The 16,761-nt window shown below is 47.4% G+C and overlaps 1 protein-coding gene across 1 annotated transcript in view; it reads right to left on the bottom strand.

Moving 5' to 3' along the window:
- Positions 1-358: 358 nt before the first annotated feature.
- The window catches only part of caskin1 (CASK interacting protein 1), a 101,768-nt gene continuing 85,365 nt past the window's right edge, over positions 359-16,761 (bottom strand). The window contains exons 12-22 of the mRNA XM_061222938.1: positions 16,237-16,329; positions 15,451-15,569; positions 14,826-14,907; positions 13,135-13,226; positions 10,464-10,574; positions 8,650-8,751; positions 8,129-8,267; positions 6,628-7,811; positions 5,483-6,212; positions 4,938-5,331; positions 359-4,417 (exon numbers count right to left, since the gene is read on the bottom strand). Coding sequence (XP_061078922.1) covers positions 4,321-4,417; positions 4,938-5,331; positions 5,483-6,212; positions 6,628-7,811; positions 8,129-8,267; positions 8,650-8,751; positions 10,464-10,574; positions 13,135-13,226; positions 14,826-14,907; positions 15,451-15,569; positions 16,237-16,329 — 3,143 coding nt within the window. The 3' untranslated portion in view covers positions 359-4,320. The remainder of the gene's footprint in view (positions 4,418-4,937; positions 5,332-5,482; positions 6,213-6,627; positions 7,812-8,128; positions 8,268-8,649; positions 8,752-10,463; positions 10,575-13,134; positions 13,227-14,825; positions 14,908-15,450; positions 15,570-16,236; positions 16,330-16,761) is intronic.

The raw sequence follows: 16,761 nt of genomic DNA, 5'->3' as shown, positions 1-16,761 counted from the left end.
TGCACAAAGAATTCTGAGTAAAAAGAACAAAATGTTATGCAGCTACAGAGGGTAAAGCTAACACCTTTGTATGCAAAGTTGGAAAACGCATGTTTATTTCATGTTTTATTGTTTAATCCCTCCAAATTAGAAAAAACATAAAGTATCAAGAATAGAAAAAGGTTAACTGGTTTTTAAGAGATGTCAAACACCGAATAGGGACAAATGGACCCCAAACATAATATGAAGGTTAATGTATTTGTACATCATTAATTCATGATTAACAACTACATTAGTTATTGGCAATTCATATAACCTTATTGTAAAGTGTGACCTACACTGCAAATATAAATAGGCCGAAAGAAGGATGACACACGTGTTCGTATATAACATTTATTTAGAGCAGATGGCTGTTGATGCAGTCAACAGCACTGTCCCATTGCCAGTCACAGCAGTTATCATACAAGTCAATGGCAGAATGTCAACACAATATACAGCCTGCTTATATGGAGCTCTCCTAGGTTTTTCTTCAGCTTTTTTGTGTGTATGTAGAGGATAAAAATAAAACTTTTTAAATTTTTTAAAGATGTACCTTGCTCTTTAATATATTTCATTTTCTTAAATAAATTTTAAGATTCTATTTTCTATTTATTTTCAGGAAATAAATGAATACTATGACTAAAAAAAACTACATGGAAAAACATGTTTAGGAAAAGGAAAAAAAAAAAATCTTACGTCACCACAAAAACATCCAGCTATACAGACGGATCTGAGCACAGGACCAACACAAGGGTGCATAGCTTTTGCACAATGGAGGGGAGCCCAACAGACTCATGGGAAGAGCAGTCCCCTGTGTTTCCATAACGCAGCGCAAGGTCACTCTATTGTACTTTAATGGCCAACAGGAGATCTTAATTTAGCAAATTCCTGGAAACTGGAATTCCTACAAGCATTCCTGGAAACTGTAACTGATCAAAATATTTCTATATGTGACTTTTGTACATTGCTTCCTACTGTTATGGAATGCACAGAAACCCTCTCAAAACAATATTTTTTTGATAAAACAAAGGCACATGTATATAAAAAAAAAGGAACCTCACGTGAAATGCAGATTAAAATAATCTAAATGAGAACACGTAAAATTTTGTATGCTGGACATACATCTGCAAATGAACCATCATGAATAGAAAATTATATTTTACAATGGTCTTATTTTTTGGAACCTACAGCTTATAAAAATTGCAATTCTTAATCATTTTGAGTTCTACAAGTGAGTTTAAATAAATGCAGTTTTTCCAGATTAAATGTTATGAAATATTTCATGAATTTATAGATTATTATATTATTAAATTAAATTATATTAAATATTTATTTCATAGCTAAAGGTAGAATAAAGAGCAGGTCTAAATGGTTGGTGGCTTAAGCAAGACAGCTTCATCAATGTAAGAAAAACAAGATATGCATTTTAACAAAAATATTTATGAAATCCATAACTAAATATTCTTGATTTTGAAATATTTCATCAGGTTTGCAACAAGTCTCCTTGGCCCTCAGTGTAACACCTCTCATCTCTTGGATACAGCGGCAGTGCTCGGTCAGAATCATCACAGAGATTGTCATGGCAATGGGGGGGGGGGGAGGGTTAAAACAACAAAATAATTCTAGAGATATAGTATCTGTAAGGATTCTGACAGTTACAGTTACAGAGATAAGCAAACTGTGAGAAAAAGGTATGTGGCAGACAGTTATGACAACCACAAAAGCAGTTGGATTAACAGTATTATTGACAAGATGGGGAGGTGATCACAGGGTATTCTACTCTTCCATTCAAATGTCTCTGAGTCATCCATCTTTCCTCTTCTAGCCCTGTGTACAGCAGTGCCTGTACTTGTCAGCCTCTGCTCTGTTTAAATCCCCCTTCAATATTGCTGCAGTTATACCTCTCAATGCAGGGCATCACAATAAGGGAGATTAGCAATTGGAATGGAAATGGAAACCAAACAGGGTAGTGGTTGATAAGGGTTGATTCGTGGGCATCCAAAATAAATCCACTTCTGTAAAAAGGGCTTATAGCACATTGCAGTGTGGGAGAGGCTACTCCATTTGGACCCATCTAAAAACCAGCCCCATGGACTGCACACCTGCACCATCAACACATAGGTCAGGGATGATGACATAAAATTACCAGAGCAAAGTTACCTTGTCCAACAGAAGCTATCGAGAATGGGGTTGGTCAAGAAATGACAATTAGCACCTCTTTCTATCACATGTAGGATTCTGCTGCGATGTGAACATCAAGCATCAGTCTCGTTGCTGGTGATTGAAGGTGTCACAGCAGACATGTCAATGATGAGCAAGTTTCAAATCAACTGTACTGCCAGCAATGACCTAAAATATAAATGCACTTTTAGCCCCTGCGTACTAAAACTGATTCCCGTTTGACACTTTCTGCAACCATTTTGGTTTAAGGATCACTGCTGACTTGTACAGCTGTTAACACTGGTGAAGTATAAAACATCTCTCAAACGCTCCTTAATTGTGCCTTTGATGTACGAAGACAGGAAAAAACACTTTTAAAACACTTTGCATTGTAGTTCAAATACAGCTCATTTAAAAAAAAAAAAATCCACATTTATTTCACGAGCCTTCAAGTGCTGTTCATATGATGAGCACGAGACACACACGGCACTCTCACAAAAATGGCACACATACACATACACACGCAAAAAACAACACCTACAGGGGTCCACCATGGACGGAAATGGGAACCGGAATCAAACACAGCGTGGCAGCGTGAGCCGGAACAACCAGTCTTTTACAATTCAAGCAGGAATGCCAAATCACCAAATGAAGGAAAATGACTATTGTCACTATGAAAATTGACTATTTGTTTTCTTTATGCGCCATTTTAGAAGCAGTATACCACTATAAAACAGTCATGTTGAAACCTGTCAGGTGTTGGCACTGGGCACGTGTTCAGCTGGAGCAGTCCGTCTTGCCCAGGGGGTGCTCCTTACAGCACCAGCAGGGGGAGCCGTTGGCCCTACGCACCTCTTTGCTCAAAAGGTGACAAGGAGAGTCGTCTTTGTGCTTGTCCTGGGCTACCATGTATGCCTGGCTTTTCATTGTGAATTTTGGGCAATGTGCTGCTGTAACTGACTCAAACTAAGCTACAGTTCAGTATATATGTGTGTGTGTGTGTGTGTGTGTGTGTGTGTGTGTGTGTGTGTGTGTGTGTGTGTGTGAACCACATCGTGTGGTCTGAGACGTGCAAGCCCTGCAACAGCTTGCCGTTGGTCTACTTTAGACCAAATAACTTGTGCCAACTCAAGTAAGATGTGTGCAGTTCTCTGGCCATATCTGCGAGTGGACCCGTTAATTTGGAGGGGTTGTGGGATAGCACCGCTGAGGTCCCTGGCCAAGGCCCACGGGCACCGGAGGGGCAGGTGGACGAGGGGGGGCTGTGCTTGCGTACGTTCCCCGCAGCGAAGGAACAGGATCACGGAATGTACGGAGACAGCTCTCTGATTGGCGAGAACCTGGACGTTTCTGCATTGAGGAGTAACCCCTCCACCGGTGGCCCTCCAGCTAGATGTGCAGCCACATGGAAGCCCACGTCAAGCTCACAACACAAGGGTCATCCACAGACACGAGAAACCAAAACTCACTTTCACACGTTACACAGTCTCAAAGTGTTTTTTTTTTTGTCCCAATTTGGTCAAGTAAAAATTCATATTTTGTCATCAAGAGTCCGTCTTTTCCAAACAGCTGACTCATAACCACACTTATACTATTTGGCAAAAAAGTCAAATAAAAATAATTTATTTATATATATGTATATCACTGTACTGACTAATGTATTATTCTCACTATGGGACTTTTTTTAAGATATAAACTTTCTTCATGCTTACAATTTACACATATCATAGTATTGTACTGTATCATTTTGTATTATTATTTATTTTTTATTTTTTATTTTTTTTACAATAGCTTGAATAATCCAATGGAAGAAGAAAAAAAAATGATTGTAAGGTTTTCTGCTGCAAAACTCACTCGCCAACCCTCTGCCTCTGCTTCTGTTGTCTCTCTCGCTTTGCTTTTGGCCAATCTTGAGGTAATTCTCCTGGGGATTAGAGAACTTGGTCAACTGTGCAACTCAAAATGGAGGAGGGGGGAGGGAGAAGGAGCGGCTTGAGGAGAGGTTGCTATTGTGGAGCTGGAGAGGTTGCGGGGAGCAGAGAGGCCAGAGGGGAGCAAGAGGGGTGCTGCAGTTGTTTCGTTTGTGCCCTTCTGCCCTGGCGGAGCCCTGAGGTTGTGCCGCAGTGGCGCAGACTGTGCTCTTCACTCCAGCATGGCGTCCAGCTGGTCGGCCAGGTCGTCGAACATGCTGCCGATGTCATCCAAGATGCTCACCGTGCTCTTGTCCTCGGCTACCGAGCTGTGGAGCAGTAGGTACAGACATGGAAATTTAAGGCCCATCCACAACAAAGAATGAGAACTATAAATATTTCATTTTAAAACTCAAGTGGACGGTGAAGTCCATACCACAACTATTATGACAAGGGCAAACGATATCGTTGGGATCACTTTCGGAGCAATTACTTTCCAGCAGCATGAACGATAAATCACGGACAGCCGATCAAAATCCAACCAAATTCACAGGGCGTCACATGCAAAATGGTATATGACATAGCTGAGAGGCTATTTACACTACATTATCGTTCATCAGTGTGGATGCCCACATCGTTATCATTATAGTTATTGTTATAGTTATAGTTATTGCTGTGGATGGGCCTTTAGTTTTCCATTGTGCTGTGTTATCATTGCATTCATGACAACCTTGTGCTCAACAATTGCTTTCATCCATAATTCCTGCATTTCTAAATCTTTTGTTCCAGGACTACACCAGGGACCGCAATCTGATTGGACAATCAGTGCTTGTGTGGGTTGAGACTTACTCTTTCTGCCCATCCTCCTGCTTGATCTTCTCCTCCACAGCCTGCAGGGCAGCAGCCAGGGAGGCGCTGGTCTCCTCCAGCTTCTGCTGTGCTGCCTCCACTGGCCCTGCGATCTCCACAGACACCCCGCTGATGGACGAGCGAGGGGGCTTCACCGGCGGGGGTGTGGGGCCAGGCGTGAGGGAACCAGGAGTCTGAGGGGTCCCAGGGGTCTGGGGGGTCGGGGGAGTGTGGGGCCTGGCAGACAGCGAAGGGGGTGTACCGGCGACCTGTTTGCCGGGGTTGGGAGTGGACGGCGGGGTCACGCTGATGTTCTGCAGAACTTTGGCCGGTTTGGGAGCCGTGGGAGGAGGACTGGGTTTTGGTGAAATTGGAGGCGGCCCCCGTTTCACATCTAGAACAGAGAGGGACGAGCACAAAGGGACAAAGAGAAGAGGGAGAGTTAAATCTTAGTTCATTTCAGCTCATCAAACTATTTTCACCTATGACAAATATACAGGTGTCGGCCCTGACACATCGAACAGGAAAAAGCCTGAGTTCAGTACCTGGGCTGCTGGTGCCTCCCGGCCCAGGGATAGGGACCCTCTTGGTGGAGGCTGTTGGGGGGCCCTGCTTCTTCATCTGGGCCAGGACAGGTTTGGGGGACACCGGGGGCTTGATGGGCCTACGGGCTTCAGCCTGGACGGCCTGAGAGCCGAAGTCGGCACTGTCCCTGCGGGGGGGCCCTTCCCCGTTGTCCTGGTGACGGGGCTGCTCCATGCCGCTCATGTCCGACACCGGCCTTCTCTTCACCGTGCTGGTGCCGTTCTGGTAGGGCGGTAACTCCTGCACCTCCAACGAGTCCTTGTCCTTGCTTTTGGGCCGGCGCTTGACGGTGTTGGACTCGATGAGCTGGAACTTGACGCCATCCGGGTGGTGCTTGGGCCGGACCCTCCTCTTGAGCGTCGCTGTGGCATCCATGCGGGACAGCTCCTCCTGAGGCAGGGAGTAGATGCAGTCTGGCAGGCCATCATGTTCCCCCCCGCCCCGGGGCCTCTGTTTGATGGTGAGGTTGCCATCCTCGGCGAAGGGCAGGTTCTCTGCGGAGCTGTTGGCGGAGCTGGGAAGCGGCTCTGGGGCCAGTCTGTCCCGCGGCGACTCAGGCTCCCTGGGGCCCCGCTCTCTCCGAGCGGCCGTCACCAGGCCGGTCACCGGGCCGCTGATCGTCCTGCGGCGGTTGACCACCTCCCCGTCCAGCCCGATGCCGTCACGGTGCTTCCCATGGACTGGGCTGACCTGCAGGGTGGGAAGGACACCAGTCAGCTTATCCATAATTTCACATACATGTTTCCATAGAGGAACCTTTTTAGTTCTTTATGGAATGCTCAATCATCGGTGAGAAGTGTGAAAGCTACTCTGACAAAGAACCCTTCCTTCTATGGAACCACAGGGTTCCTTTTGGAACTATTTTGTCTGAGAGTGTACACTGAAAACTGAAATGTGTAAAAGGATGAAAGGCTAATGGAAAAAATGTCTTTCAATTAAAGAAGATCTAGTTGGATCTAAGAGACAGAATTCTCCACATATTTTGGCTCAATGTGGTTTTTATTCTGCAAACCACATATTTGCTAGTGATATTGCATATTTGCAAGCAATTGAAATGTTATCACCTATATGAGAAAGGCACCTAGCACCCACAATGCAGCATTACCTGCAGGTAACAGCCACTGCCACACAAGGACCTCTGCAGGGCCAGGGCCTTGGGCCCGCCCCCGATGGAGGACATCTCCAGCATGGCGGCGATGCTCTTCACGCTGCCCGCGCTCCCCGTGTCAACCATGCCGCCGAAGTCGCTCGCTCGCCGCCGCTCGTGGTAGTTGACGGCCAGCAGGTCTTCTCCACCTTCTCTGGCGTCGTCGTCCAGGTTGGTGGTGGAGATGGTGGAGCTGGAGCGCTTGGGCGGAGGGGGTGGGGGCCCCTTCTTTTTGGGCCGAAGGGCGAAGGACTGGCTGCGGTTGACGTTCTTGTCCGCCTGGCCCCGGGAGGAGTTGCTGCGGCTGACCCGCGCCTGCATGGTGGCGTACTTGGTGGTGTCGGGGACCATGAGCTCGCTGCGGTCCCGCTCGTACTCCAGCGTGGCGTAGCGGCTCAGGCTGTGCGCGCGCTTCTTGGGCAGGCCCTGTTCCATCTCTGGCTCGTCCCCCTCCGGAGGCAGGCATAGCAGGGGCACCGAGACGGCCGGTGGGGCCTCTACGGTCTCCGCGGGCTGTGGTGTGACGTGGGTGTAGCCTCGGTGTGTGGGGGACTGTGGGATGGAGCGGGGGGACATGGGCCGCTCCGTCTGGGCCAGCAGCTGTGGGCTGGGCTTGGCCTTGGCAGGGGCCTGCGGAGGCCCCATGGTCTGCGGGGAGGAGGGCTTGGCCTTGGTGGGAGTCTGTGGCGGAGTGTAAGGGGGTCCTGCCCCTGGGGGAAAGGACTGCCGCGGCTTGCCCAGTGGAGGTGGGACGCCGGACCTCTGCATTCCCTGGGCGTGGCTGCCCTGCCGCGAGGTTCTGGCCTCCTTCCTAGGCGGGCCGCTGACCTCGTCCCCGTCCCTGCTCTTCCCGAGACTGTTCTCCTGCATGCTGCATGCCCGCTGGGACATCTGACCACCGCCCGACCTGACCTCTGACCCCTCCTGCACCTCACCGCCACGGTTTGTGGCCGTCTGCGGCTCGTTGCTCGGCTCACCGTCCTGGAAGCTTTTGGGGGACATGCACTCGGCGCTGTCATGGGGAGGGCTCTCGATCACTTCCTGGCCATGGGGCACCTTCTTGCGCAGAGAGCCTCGCCCCTCTGATGCTTTTTGCATCTCTGCCAGCTTCTTCACAGCCAGCATCAGCTTCTTCTGGTGCCCTGGGGGAGGATGGACATGGACACACAATACACAATAACTGGACAAGCTATGATGCAGAACTATATCACTCATATCCTCTTCAGTTAAAGGATAATGCTAATCCACACCACGTCCAAAACCGATGCTAATACCTAGCAGCATACCAATACCTAGCTAGCTTGTCTGGTAGTAAGCTGGAGTTGGGGAATTTATTATTTTCCTATTTAGTGAAGCAGGTACAGGGCTCGGGTGAAAGAGACCAATTATAATAGGAAAACAGACTTTTCTCCACTGCTGTTCAGTGGCTGGGATTGCTGCTGTGGCCCTGTCTTCTTACCCAGTTTGGTAATTCCAATCTCCTGCAAATCCTCCCAGGTGATGTCAGTGATGAAATCAATGTTCTCATAGCCATTTTGGACCAGAGTCTGGTAATATTGGGTAAGTCCAATCATAGACAGCCACTCTCCCAGGTTTGCCTGTAGAACACAAACATGTTTAGACTGTAATCCAACTGCAGCTGAAGAACACAAAGACCTTTGCTTTGAGGTCTTGCGGTGCTGAAACAACCTGAAAATTACAGGCCTGTGTTAAACCAAGTGGGGGCCCCTAGTGGACAACCACATTTGTTGCAAGACCAATGAAAGTGTCACTGCACTTGTATTTCATTGCTAATGTGCTTGTGTAACCATCTAATCTAATTGGTCTTAAAGTAGATCATCTTTAAGCTGTACTGCATAGCTTTATGACAGTGTCAGTTTGTGCTACCTATGTTTTTATGCAGTTGAACAAAGTGGCAAAATAAGTTTTAATTTTAACCAATCAATTATTGTGAATGCAGGTTTAATGAGCTCCACTCACAGGCTTTTGGTCCGGGAGCCACTCTGTGACGCTCAGCTTGTTAATCTCTGAGGTCATCTTCTTACGGTGTCCTGGCTTGGTCACTCCAACAGCAGTCAGGTCCTGTAAGACACACAGGCACTACCCAGATCAGAGACACACACGTACGCACACATACACATTTAGACTGTACACCTGCACACACACACACACACACAGCTTCACATACATACTCACACATGCACACATAAAGTATATATACAAACATATAAACACACACACACACACAAACACACACTGTGGGCACGAAGACAAGGATCACAGAAAAGAGAGCAGACAATCACTGAAAAAAGGCTTGGATGATTCCTCTAAATGTGCAATAAAAATAGCTGAAATGAAACAAAATTAGCTATAATTCAGCAGCATTTTCAGAGTACCCCAAAACACAGTGGACAATAAATAGTGGTTCGTTGGGTGCTGTCTGCAGTTCCCTTCTCTTCATTTCCCATTAGTGTGATGAATGTCCTTCACCTACAGAAAACCTAGCTACTCAGCTGGTCTGAGTGTTACTCAGTAATCCTGCGAATGAAAGCTGCATTAAGCACACACATCGTGACAGATGTCAGAAAAAGGAAAAAAAAAACCTGAGCTTTAAAGTGAAGTGCTGTTTGTTTCAAAAGGCAGAGAAAGCATTGCAGTAGAGAGGAAACATCAAACACGAGGCTGCAGACCCTTTTATTGTAAGCTTCCTATTCAGCTCCTAATTGAGCAGAGAGACACTACAAGGTGCATGCCGCTTTGTGGGGTAATAGGAAAGACATGGTGATCGGGGTATGGAAGGTGCCCTGGAGTTACCTCTCCATACCCCTGGTTGTAGCATTAGCTCTACATTTCACAGTGTGAACTGGGGCACATGTGACGATCTATGAGACCAGTGTTGGGGGGAGGGGGGTGTCAGGTGTGTGTGTGGGGGGTGGGGGTGGGGGTGGGGCGGTTGGGTTACACAGACTCCACAGACATGGAGCCACCAACAGGGGTGCGTGTGACACTGATAACGGGCAGCATGGCATTATCGGTGTCAACACCTGACCGGACAACACAAACAACACGGCGAGCGCTCGTCCAAACATGCCGTCTCTCCACAGAAACCGTTCCAGTTCCGTTCGGTTAATTTAGCATCAGCTGCGGGTGAGTGCAAAACCACACGGGCATTCGCCAGCAGCGAATGTTTCCAGCGCTTCTCTGCCCCCAATCCACCTGCGTACATCTCAGGTTGGCTCAAACACACACGGACAGTACACGGATACAACACGCACAAGCCATGGAGTCAATGAGCGAGTCATGTCTTTCATGTGGTGGGGGAGAGAGGGGTGAGCACGCGCTGTGTGGGAAGTTCCGCACGATCTCTCGCAACACCGACGGCTCCGTTTCTTTCTTCCCGGGGGAAAAAGAAGCTTGCGAACACAGCGGAAAGGTCCACGCGGCTGTGTCTTGACGCCTGGTACGGGGCTGACAAGACATCTCGGTGGATCTCAGTGGCGCTCGGTGGATCTGAAGGGCGAAGTTCTCCGACCCGAGGATCCTCCCGCTCGGAGGAGCTCGCAGACACATGCAGCCATACGCAGGGCCGTCTGCGCATTCAACGAGCGGCCAACACACACGGGAGGGGCCGGCTGGGACCCATCAGAGTTGAGGGACACAGACGAGGTTGCTAAGGGAGTCTGTGGGGATTGGCTGATGGGGTGTGAAGGGGTGGGTAGGGGGATTGCTTTGGGATCGTTTTAGGATCACCGTGGGGGGTGGGGGTGGGGGGGTTGGGTGGGGTTTGATCTTACCTCGGGGGTCATTCGGCTAATGGTGGAAATGTCATAGCCCGCGCTGATGAAGTGTGGAGCGTAGACTTGCAGCTGAAACTCGCTCAGCCATTGGATAACAGCCTCTGAGCTCTAGAAGAAAAGATATGCGGCATTCCGTCACTGTCTCTGTCCTGGAGGCCGGACCTCTTCCGGGTCGAGTGAGGGGCGCTTCCGGAAGACTCCGCTTCCCAGCTCCCAGCAGGCACAGCTCAGCAGGCCTGCCGTGCTGAAGCTTCTGACTCACTGCTGCATTCATCACCTGAAGCCTATCCAGCTACGACCAGCTACCAGCTGTTTCAAAACATAGCTTTAGCTGGTCAAACAATGTTCAGTATGGAGCTGGTCTGAACTGGTCAACCAGCTACCAGCTGTTTCAAAACCTAACTTGAGAAGTTTTTTTCCAGCAGGGCAGGGTAACACTGAGTCACTCAATTAGTTCAACTAAAACTGCTAATTTCAAGCTTCTTGCACTCTCCACTTAGTCAGAGCTACCTGGCCACACTACTATGTGGATACCACTCTCTCACTATGATGCTGTAGGAAAGCGGAGGTCTGATCCATTTCAACCGAAGAGCAGCAGTAGAAAGTGCAAGGCATTATGGCACCAGGCAGCAGTGGATACTATGAAGCACCAGAGGTCACTGAATGCTGATATGCTGCTAAATATTTAAACTACCATTTGTATTTTACATATTGCCCATGGCCGTTACAAGTTTGTACTATGATAATGCTCCTTCGATTAATGCTTGGCAATTTCAACCGAATAGTTCCACTTGAATTCTTCAAAGAACAGCCTAATTTGCCCTATAGTACCAGAGTGATGCCCCAAAAACTTTGGGCAACCACATGCAAAACAAACAAATCCTAACGCTACCCATTGTTTGTACAGCATACAAAGCTGGGGGGTGTACTTACGAAGGGAGCTTAATATACCCAGGGTTTCTTCACATAACCTGGCTTCACAAAACCAAATTACCCCCATTTGGGCTTCACCGGTGCTACGAAGATGGTTACCAACTTGTTAAGTGAAGATGGGCTTTGTCAACCAAGGGCTGTGCCTGTTCCTGTAAAAGTGGCAGTATATGCAATTGAGCCAATAGTAGTGCAGCATGGGCCATAGGGTACATGAGTGGCGTATTTCTCACCTGAGCAAATACTGATATGAACTTATATAATGGACTAATATAAAGAACATAAAATACTCATAGACAAATTCGACCTATTCCACCAACAAAGCCAGGGACAAGGGTTGGAAAAAAATGGCTAATAGTGTACATTTGTTCGTTAAAACCTTATTTATGCTATAATATTACTTTCATATGTCTGAAGCCAAACAGTTTTAGCATGGAGAAAGCCAGCTGATTAATTTGGTCTCCACCCAGCGAAAACACTCCTGAATTCTACGGGAATATCCTGGAGAGAAGCCCCTTTCCAAGGAGTTTTCAAAGGGCGATGCTTTTATGTTTCAAGCTGATAGCCTGAACATAACCTGCCCCAGACCAGGTTAGCTGCGCAGCAAATGTTTCCCTGGCGATATACCCCGATTTAAAGTAACTCAGCTTACGGAAAACCCAGGGTTAGCAATTAGGTTGGCTCGCTAACCCTGTAATCTCGCATCGTAGTACATCCCCCAGATCTTGTCAAAATCAGCACAGTACTCCTTGCACTAATGGCAATGGCAATAAAAGAGAGAGAGAGAGAGAGAGAGAGAGAGAGAGGAGGGATGGAAAAGGCAGGTGGACAGAAAGACAGGCAGACAGAGGGACAGCACAGAAAAATGTTCATGAACTCTTCCTGACAAGTGCATCAAGAGGGCTTGATTCACAAGCTCAGGTTTTTGCATGCTTCATAAAATTTCTCCATGGAACCCTCCAGTGGAAAATGGCTGTCAGGTCCCACAGAAGCAATTCCTGCAAGTCCATTCCATCACAGGTTTTCAGTACAGCTGAATCCTGGACCATATTGTTCATTGGGAGGTCTCAAACACAGTCCATAACCTAGCTGGACCTGAACTGTAGGAACGATACAATACTTTACTCTTGAGAGTGGTAACACTGGATTTGTTTGTCCTGCGATAACTCTTAACATGCAGGTGCTGCGGCGGCTTCTAAAAACAGTAGCAGTATAGTCAGGGCACATCATTAATTACTGCATGTATACCACCTCAGACACAGTCAGTCTACAGCTTCACCCACTGTGCAACACTGCACAAATCAAACAAGCACCCATTGTGTATATGGCTGTTTGTGAGTCATTTGTTCTGGCCTTCAAGCCACTCCGATTGTTTAGTCAAGTTGAATGTTTCGATTTTCGGGTACTTGCTGAAAACAAACCGATAAAAATAAGGCAACAAAGCATCAAATTATGGAAGCTATAAATGAATAAATATGGATTCCCCCACATGGCTTGGTCGCAATCCTCAGTGAGACCTGCAGACTGAGAGGGTGAACACCCAGCAGGGAGCCTTACAAGAGCACTCTCACCGTCACCTGCCATGCCCAGACGCCCCCTCAGGAGACACACGGCTGACCATGAGAGGAGGAGGTGTTTGGGCGGAGTCCATCTATGCTGGAGGCGATGTCGGCAGCTAGCAAAATGAAGTGAAAGGGGGTGATGTGACAGAGATTCGGGATACCTGGACAGGGCTTACCTTTCCATCAGGCAGCATCTCCCCCTTCCTCTGTGACACTGGTGGCTCATGGTAGGGGCAGCTGGATGAACTCTGGGAGCGCGAGGAGGAGCCTGAAAGAGACAGGCACTCGTTAGAGGAGAGCCACACCAAGGCCTTACTGGCACCGACGAAGACCACATTGACAAGCCAGGAGAAATGTATTGTAGCAGCCATGGTTGGCTGACAGCAGTGGCGACAATTGAGCTGAAAATGGGGGGAAATCTTTTTTTACCTTTAATCCAATTGTTGCTGCTTGAATTAATTTCCTTGATTAATAATAATTACTCCATAGAATAATCAATATCATTGGGTAGGCTAAGGCCATTTCTACTTAGGCAAGTGGTAGAATTATTTGTACATTTATTTATCCAGTGTAACTTACACAGCTAGTACACACACACACACACACACACACACACACATAGAGAATACAATCGAATTTATACAGCCTGATGTTTTGTAAAGCAATTCAGATAAATTACCTTCCTCAGGGTTCTCATTACTCCACCTAGGAATTAAAACGGCAGCCCCTGAGATATAACGGCAATTCCCTAACCATTATACTGCACTGCTGCCTATTATTCCCTTTACCTCTGGCTATACATCTCTCCTACGGTTGCCTATACAATACAATACATTACTTTTGTATGTGTACACTGTGTACCACACTGAGGGAATACCGATGACATAAAGAGCAGAAATCTCTGCCCACCCTGTTCAGTTGCATTAGCACCACCCACTGGATCAAGTAAAACACAGCCAGCGTGAAGATTATTACACATATTACAACATCTCGGTATTTTTTATTCTTTAATGTGGATGGAACAATTAGGGAACCGATTATGAAACCGCGTCTGGTGCGTTGTGCCAATGGGTGTGTATCAAGAACACTATAACGTCACAGGGGGTTGACAGTAAGGATAGTAACTTTCAGTTGAAAGATAATCAAAATGCTCAAATTCCTAACATCTAATTGTAAATATATTTATTTAATTAATATTAACATTCACAGACAACAACAATTTGCAAATATTAACATGTAGTATAATTGTAAAAATAATTAGTTAATGTTGAAGCATTGCAGATACACGAGAGTAAGCATTCCAGCTTCCAACTAATTCCTTACATCATGCCTGGCTAGCAGTACGCATGGCTTAGATTTCATGTATTGTTGGACCTTTGTTCAATGTACAAGAGCAACATCCATACCTTACATAATAAACCACATATACAGACAGATTTTCACAAGAGTAACACAGGAGCTACTTGCTCAAAAATAAACCAGCAAATCTCAAACACACAACCCTCACATCCAATCCAAAATGTTACAATCCCTTTTTGTCCAGAATCCTTTAAAAGTGGAAAGTCCTAGAAGCAGTACAGTATCCTGTAAAATATAATTTGAATTTAAGGCTTTTTTCATTCAACTCTGAAAGAGCCCTCAGCATGAGGAACTTTAAGTTTGGCAAGCTTAATCACTATATATTTAAACAGAGTGCTTTAAAAAATAGGTACCGAAATCTCCTTCTTGTTCCATAATTTCAGCTGTACAGTAGATTTAGTCTCAAACAGGGCAGGGAGTCTTTAAAGGGCTTCAGTACTAATGGTCTATATGAGGGGATGGAAATGTGATGAGCGACTGCCATCAGAATAGTGTTCCTGAGACTTACCTGTGGACTGCTCCAGGGATTTTGACTGCTCCAGCAGGTGTTCCTTGGCCTTTGCAGACTGAGAGAGAACTGTGGCCAGGAGCTGCAATATAAACGGCAGGCAGGAGACCGTCAAACACCTAGTAAACACCACTGTCACCGAACTGTAAAATGGCAAGTTGTGGATTCCCTGTGACTGCAGGTCCTGCAATCAGTCATCGCCACTGGGGCTCTAAGAATGGTGCTTCCTTTAACGCCCCACATGCATCAGCGTTCTTGACTTGGTTTTAGTATCTAAAATGGCCACAAAGTGCTCCCAAAGAGCAGTGACGTAGGTTTTAAGTCCCTAAGCCCTTCGACTCCTGTGGTCAGCTCTCTGTGTTAACATTTAGCAGCATCCAACAATTATTAAAAAACATGTCATATCACATGCAAATTCCTTTCACAAACAGCAAACAGTTAGACCCTAAAATATTCTTCCAAAATTGCAATTGTTTTACTTGAATGAGTATGAAACACAAATCAAAAGCTCCAAAATGGTATGAGAACATGAAAAATAGGTAAGTGGGCCTTTAATCTCTTGTGGGTCTGCGGACGCCCACTGAAGTCTCCGTTAGACACACTCCTCTGCTTCTGGAGCCCTTACCTTGACGCCCTCGGCCTGGGCGTGCAGGATGTGTGCATTGGTGCCGGCGCTCTGCCCGCTCCCAGAGGACCGTGCGCTGGCCACGCTGCCAGAGCTGCCCATACTGCTGCGGTCTCCACCTGGGCCGCAAACGCACAGCGTCAGCACGCGCACGCAGTGCCCCCCTCCCCCACCCGCCAACTGCCACAACCTCACAGAGCACGCACAGAGCCTCGGCTGTAACACACCGAACGCAGCAGACAGACAGCACATGGGTGAGACAGAATGGGTGAGAGGTGAGCGAGGGGGTGCAGATCACACAGTCACAGACACGGCCCGCTGTTCCTCTGGCACTCCCACCTCAATGGATTTGGTTCCCTGCTGAAAAAAGACCGCTCACGCTAGGCTTTGAAACAGCTGGTAGCTGGTCGACCAGTTCAAACCAGCTCCCTGCTCGATGTGGTTTAGCTGGATCACCAGTTCAGACCAGCTCCCAGCTTGACATGGTTTAACCAGCTCAGCCTATGTTTTGAAACAGTTGGTAGTTGGTTGACCAGCTCATACAAGCTACAAGAACTAGCTGGTTAACCACCGTGTACCCTGCTAGACCAGCCTTATGACCAGCTTGGCCAGCTCAATTTTCAAGCTGGTCAAGCTGGCATAGCTGAGTTTTACAGCAGGGTTCAATGGGCTTAACTGCTGAGAGGAGGGGCTACCGTCCCTCAGTTATGGCAGAGCTTCTCGCCAAGGATAAATCATAGAGATGGTGGGGGCAGCTCCACCAGCAGGACAAGGTCCAGTGGTTACCTGCGTAGGGCTTGCGCAGCACCCAGATTTCCTCGTTGGTGGCGCTGGCTGGGGTGGGGGAGCCATGGGGGCTGGACTCAGAACCTCTGGAACCTTCAACACAGAAACTAGTGTTAACACCCTGGGGGGGGGGGGGGGGGTGCAGGGTTAGCCCCCACACACACCACATCCCAGGGAGGGAGGGAGAGAGTGCTAAGGGAGCTGGCTCTCAGTGGAGCTCCGGAGCCTTCCGCCTCAGACTGCCACTGCCTACACTGCCAGACTCAGGCTTGACAGATTCAAAGCTGTCCAGGACACAGCTGGCCTCACACCAGTGCAAACACAAATACTGAGAGGTGCTTACACATATATAACATATAGTTAGCAAGTCCCCTGTGAAAAAAAGGGTACAGTGAGTGGTTGTGGGGCTTATTTTGTGTGTTGTGCCACAGAACATGCAAAGAAACAACCAATAGAATCATGCTCTCAATCATAAGCTTCACAAAAAATAATCTGAATGCAATTATCAGTAATATAAAAAGTATT

Source organism: Conger conger, chromosome 2 (genome assembly GCF_963514075.1).
Source record: "Conger conger chromosome 2, fConCon1.1, whole genome shotgun sequence".
In the NCBI taxonomy this organism is placed as follows: domain Eukaryota; kingdom Metazoa; phylum Chordata; class Actinopteri; order Anguilliformes; family Congridae; genus Conger; species Conger conger.
Note: the sequence above shows the minus strand (reverse complement) of the source record. Positions and strands in the feature narration are given on the sequence as shown.